General features: G+C 39.2%; 1 protein-coding gene across 1 annotated transcript in view; it reads left to right on the forward strand.

Moving 5' to 3' along the window:
- The window catches only part of rabgap1 (RAB GTPase activating protein 1), a gene marked incomplete in the record, with an annotated part of 67046 nt that overhangs the window by 16163 nt on the left and 45212 nt on the right, over positions 1–5671 (forward strand). The window contains 5 exon segments of the mRNA XM_014003863.1: positions 3189–3299; positions 4155–4221; positions 4309–4411; positions 4670–4839; positions 5399–5567. Of these exon segments, the coding sequence (XP_013859317.1) occupies positions 3189–3299; positions 4155–4221; positions 4309–4411; positions 4670–4839; positions 5399–5567 (620 nt within the window).

Consider the following 5671-nt stretch of genomic DNA (forward strand, 5'->3'; position numbering starts at 1 on the left):
ATGCTTTGGTTGAGATTTTATATTGATGTTAAATCTTTAAAGCTTTTTTGTTAAAGAATTGACTCTAGAGTGCATATTTTGTGTCCATGAAAAAAACTATTAAAAGAAAATATTACAATATTAAAGAACTGTTCTTCTTAATTTGATGAAAACATTTTAAATTTCCAGTGCACTCACATCAGAATAACTTTTAGATTTGTTGTTAGAATAATCGATTAATCGAGAAAAATAATCGTACGGTACGGTATTACAAGTGAACCTCCACTTTGTCACTAATTGCAAGACACATCTTTGCAAGGTAGGAGGCAGCTAAAATGGCAGAGGCTCCATGAAAGAAGTCAAAAACATACCATTTTCATCCAGAATGTGAGGATGAATTTATTTGTATTTTAGTCAAAGGCATGCATGACATGCTGTGTGTATGTACCAGACTCAAGCACTGAGTGAAAGAGTAAATTTGGAGTGGTGCCACAACCCAAACCATCTGATGTTCAAGGAACTCTTTCCACTTAAGAGTGCTATTTGTGCTAATAAAGTTGAGGAGCTAACACTGGAGTTGGAAGCCCTGCAGTCACTCTTCGTTGCACCTGTTGTACGAGAAAAAGCTGAAGCATCGCTGCGTGCGAGTCATATTTGGGCTGAACACAAGAAGCCATTTACCAATGGGGAGTTAAAGGCACAGCAGACACAGTTTTGTGTGACTTCAGAAACAAAGATGAAATCAGAGCAGCAATCAAGAGTATCTCGCTCGGCCCTGCAACTGTGACGAGAAGAGTAGAATCACCACGTCAGAGGACATGGACTGGCAGGTCTTAAAGATCTCGTCACTTTTGTGAATATTTTTCACTACAACTGGACGAGTCTTTGGATGTAATTAACACAGTACAACTCGCAGTTGTGAAAATGGCTTTTCAGGAGGCAAGGAGGACTTTCTCACTCTTTTGCACATGAAGGACAGAACAAGACATGAGGATATGTTTAACAAGTTTTAAAAATATGTGCATTAAAATGACATTGCAATCCATAAACTGGTAGCAATCACTACTGATGGAGTGCTGGCGATGTGGGATGCGCACTTGGGGTTTATAGCGCTGTGTGGCAATGATCCTGCTTTCCCAGACATGAGTGACAATTGTATGATTCTCTAACAAGCTTTGGTTAGGAACGCCTTGGGCTTTTCTCATGTCATGACATTGGTAGTCAAACTGATCAACTCTATTGGAGCTAAAGCTTTTCAGCACCTCTTATTCAAGTCGATAAGGGATGAGCTTAATGCTGCTTATGGAGACCTAATTCTCCATGCTGATGTTTGCTGGCTGAGTCGTGGCAAACTGCTGCAGAGATGCACTGATTTGCTTTCAGATATAAGGACCTTTCTGTCAACAAGGAATGAGGAGCACAAAGAATTGCCTTCTGATGCATGGCTGCTTGATCTGGGATCTGTGACGGATTTAACCGCGAAGCTGCCCTCAATACTGAATTCCAGTGAAAAAGCAAACACCTGTCCCACGCAAGTGCAGTGAATTCTTTCAAAGCCAATCTTTGTGTTTGCAAGACACACCTGAACAACAGGAAGATGATGCATTTTCCAAACTTGGAAAACCATCTAAAACCATCAAAGACAAGGATGCTTTACATCCGGAGGAGTACCGCGCACATCTGGAAAAAGTGACAGCAGAGCTCAGTTCCCGTTTTAGTGAGTTAAATTCATGGAAGACGTTTCTGCATTTGTCTCAAACTCTTTTCAGCTCCTTGTTGTCGAGCAGATAGCAGTCAAATTCCATATTTATTTGATTTGCATGAATTTAATTGCAAAATGACAGAACTGAAAGCCAGATCAAGGGACAATGTTTTGGGGAGTTGAAAGCAGAGAGAGGTTCCCTCTCCTCACCACATGTGCATAAAATTGAGTGCCTACTTTGGCTCCACTTACCTCTGTGAGATGACTGAGATGAAAATAATTATGTCAAATTACAGGAGGTCTCTGACTGACAGACACCTCACAGGCTGCATCAGACTGGCTGTCTGCACCTCTGAGCCAAACTACAAAAAATCCTACAGAAAGTGTTCACTCCAAACCATCCCATTGACTTGAATGAGCTTTGCTGGAGAAGCTTTTCCTTTTGGCACTGTAAAAAAAGTGATACTACATAAGTTTGGAGAGAACCGCATTCAGCTTGTTTGATCAGGGGAGTTGTTGCCAGACATCCTGCTGTTTCATATGTTCAAAGGGAATGTACCAACTTTAATAAGGAAAGTTCATCCAGGAAAATTCCATAAATGACAGCATATGTTACCTGTTCATTACAAAATATGCTCATTTTCCACCATCTGTTAAAAAGGTATGAACAATAGTAGTTGTAATCTCCATGAGGCAGATTCATAAGCTTCACTGTCRTGTTTTATTAATGGCACTTTCTGTACTGTTAGAATTAAAGTGATTTTTTTTTCTTCACTGTGAACAAATGTAGAACAAAACTAAGTGCAKTCACCTAAATAAAGCATGAATATTGATGATGATGCACATCAACTTTGTAGCTGGTTTAAAAAAAAAACATCTTTCACACATTTAATATTTAAGTTCCACCCTGCCACCTTCATTTCTGAATGCTCACATCTGAGCGGGAAGTGCCCGGCTCTGTCTGTGTTTTATGAATGGTCAGAGAGAGGATAGAGGTGACCTGGTCTGTGTGGGCATTTCACSTAACTGTCTTACAAAAGTGATGGATGTTATCTTTTGCCTGGGCTTACTCAGCTCAGAGATTTTTCTTTCCCCTTTTTTGTATTTCATCTGAAATTTATGTCTGTGGAGGCTTGGAGAATGTTGATTACTGTTTCTGTCAAAAGCCTGGTTCTTTTCCAGCTTCAAAAAAACTGAACAGGAAAAAAACAAGAGCAGGACCATGAACAGAGCCTTTTAAAACGTGACTCTTGTGTAGCTTTTATTTTTGATTAATGGATCTATTCTAAACTAACTAGAATATATGTTATTTTGGTAAGACTGGCTCAATGTCCAGTAAGTCGTAAATTCTGTAAAGGAGGAAGTTATCTACATGTTATTTTTCCTAATATAATTTAATTTAATGAAAACAATCACATTTCTGTCGGTAATTCTATCTAGTGTTTCTGTGAAACTTGAGATTTCTACAAAACTATTGAATTTTTCCCTTTTTTTTCTTAATTTTCAGTGCTGTAGCAAAAGACAAGGACAAGCAGAGCTTCAAGCTTCGTGCAGGACTGGACAAGAAAATTGTCATCTACATTCAGCAGACTTCCAATAAAGAGCTGGCGATAGAGAGGTAAAATAAAGCACAAACACATATATTGTTGCTTTAATGCTGCGGAAGGGGTTAAATCAAGATTTTGTATCTGAGCACTATGATGTCGCTGTTGTCAAGTAACATTTATGGTTTTAATACAGAAWCAGTGGTTCTTTGAGAGGATTTATTCAGACCAATAAAACTCTAGAAGTAAATGTCATTAAAGCTGATAGAAATAATCTAGGTCAGTGTTCAAACCAGGGCACAGTGTGATTTGAGTTCGGGCTTTTCTTACTGTAGATTTGTGCTGCAACACTAAAATATTGAAGACATGACTCTGCTCACCCGTCAGACTGGCGGATATCCCCCTGTTTGCTACAGTTATTGCAGTTTGTCATTTTTAACTTCATCCGAATGAACTCCAGAGWGGAATCGCTCAGCTTTAATTGAACACAACGCTGTTGAACATCTTCACGTCCGTACGCCAGGTTTTTAAGTGTTTTGGGACAGCTTCAGGGTTGTGATTAAGGCACATTTGTCTCAGAGGTCAGTTTTTCAGGCTTAAATAAATCCGTTAGATTTCAACACTCTCAGCAGACATCCATTTTCTCCTTGGTTTGTTATTGTTTCATGATGTCAGGGAAGGTGAGGACTGAAAGAATGTGTTTAGTCTTTTTCAGGCTCTGGATTGTGTTAGACCATCAGTTCAGGAAAATATTTCCTGTAATTTATGTAATGTTTCAAAACTTGTTGTACTCTATAGTGAAAGAGTTATTGTTCTCTGCCTGGTTTCCCCTGCCCCTCATTTTTTTTCTCTTCCATTTTTCTTATGTAAATTAAATCCCGTCACGTTTGTTCCTGTCTTGCAACGAYGTTTGGGTTTGTGTTCTCCAGGTGTTTCGGCCTCCTGCTCAGCCCAGGTAGAAATGTGAAGAACAGCGACATGCACCTGTTAGACCTGGTGGGTGATTCTTGCATGCGTGTATTGGAAGCGCAGTCGCGTGTTTTTGTGTGTCTGCCAACCTTTTTCCTCCTCGTGCTCCATCAGGAGTCAATGGGAAAGAGCTCAGACGGGAAGTCTTACATCATCACAGGAAGTTGGAACCCCAACACGCCTCAGTTCCAGGCTGTGAACGAGGAAACGCCCAAAGGTAAGAGCCAAGAAATGTGTCCAAGGTTTAAATAAGACATAATTGTTCTCAGGATATTAGATCTATAGTTTATATCTGCTGGTTGTTTGATTATTTATTCACTCTCATTTCACACCATTATATGACAGATAGGTTTAAATTTTTAGCCACATGGAAACATCAGAATTCTAAWAGAAAGTTTGATTATTCTTATATCTGGAAATTAGAGTTACTAATCGAGGCTGATTCTAAATATGTTTTCTTGTTTTTTTTTTAAAGATAAGTTCATGTACATGACGACAGCAGTGGACCTGGTGATTACTGAGGTGGAGGAACCAGTTCGTTTTCTGCTGGAGACCAGGGTCAGAGTGTGTTCTCCTAACGACAGGCTGTTCTGGCCCTTCAGCAAGCGTAGCTACACTGAGACCTTCTACCTTAAACTGCGACAGGTTTGTTTCTGGAGTCAAACAGCAGAAAATGCTGTCGGTTTATATCTTCCAAAAATCYTTTTTAGCTCTCCCTGTTTCCAACATGAACCATGTTTGTTGAAGAACATAAACTTTAAAACATTTTAATTCTTGTCTCCTAAAAGTCCATTTAGTTTAGACTCGGTTTSAGTTGACATGTTTGTATCATCTCAAATTGGTTACTTTTACTGATTGAATGTTGTGACAAACAGTGTTTCTGTTTAAAGAAACTTGGCAGAAGATTCAAAATTCAAATAAAATATTTGTATAGATTATTTTAGAACAAGTCTGAAGAACATCTGAGCAGGTGTCTTCTGAAGAAGAATCCATTTTCCCCACGGGAAATAGCCCAAAGACGGTCCWTTTTAAGTTGCTGTTACAATGAAAGCTTATTTGTTTGGTGCACTTTTAAAACATTGACATGCAGTGACTTTTCTGCKCAACGTAACTTGTTAAAACAATAATCTCACCATGTTACACAAGAACGCAGACCCTCCTTGTTAACTCTTGAATTAGTCGATCAGACATTTTCTTTTTTCAGATGGAGCGAAAAGAACGGAAGAGTCCTGCCTCTGACACGCTTTATGAGGTGGTGAGTTTGGAAAGTGAATCAGAGAGAGAGAGAAGGAAAACCACAGCCAGTCCAAACATCCTCCCTGCTGGGCCTGGTACCACGGCTCCTTCACCCCCTGAGGATGATGAAGAAGAAGGTGATTGGATGCTGTTATTTTTATAACCCAAGTTACAACAAAAGGGATCCTTCTAGAAAATACGCTTGAATCAAAGAAACAAGTTACATTAATAAATTATATAT

Source organism: Austrofundulus limnaeus, unplaced genomic scaffold (genome assembly GCF_001266775.1).
Source record: "Austrofundulus limnaeus strain Quisiro unplaced genomic scaffold, Austrofundulus_limnaeus-1.0 Scaffold20, whole genome shotgun sequence".
Taxonomy (NCBI): domain Eukaryota; kingdom Metazoa; phylum Chordata; class Actinopteri; order Cyprinodontiformes; family Rivulidae; genus Austrofundulus; species Austrofundulus limnaeus.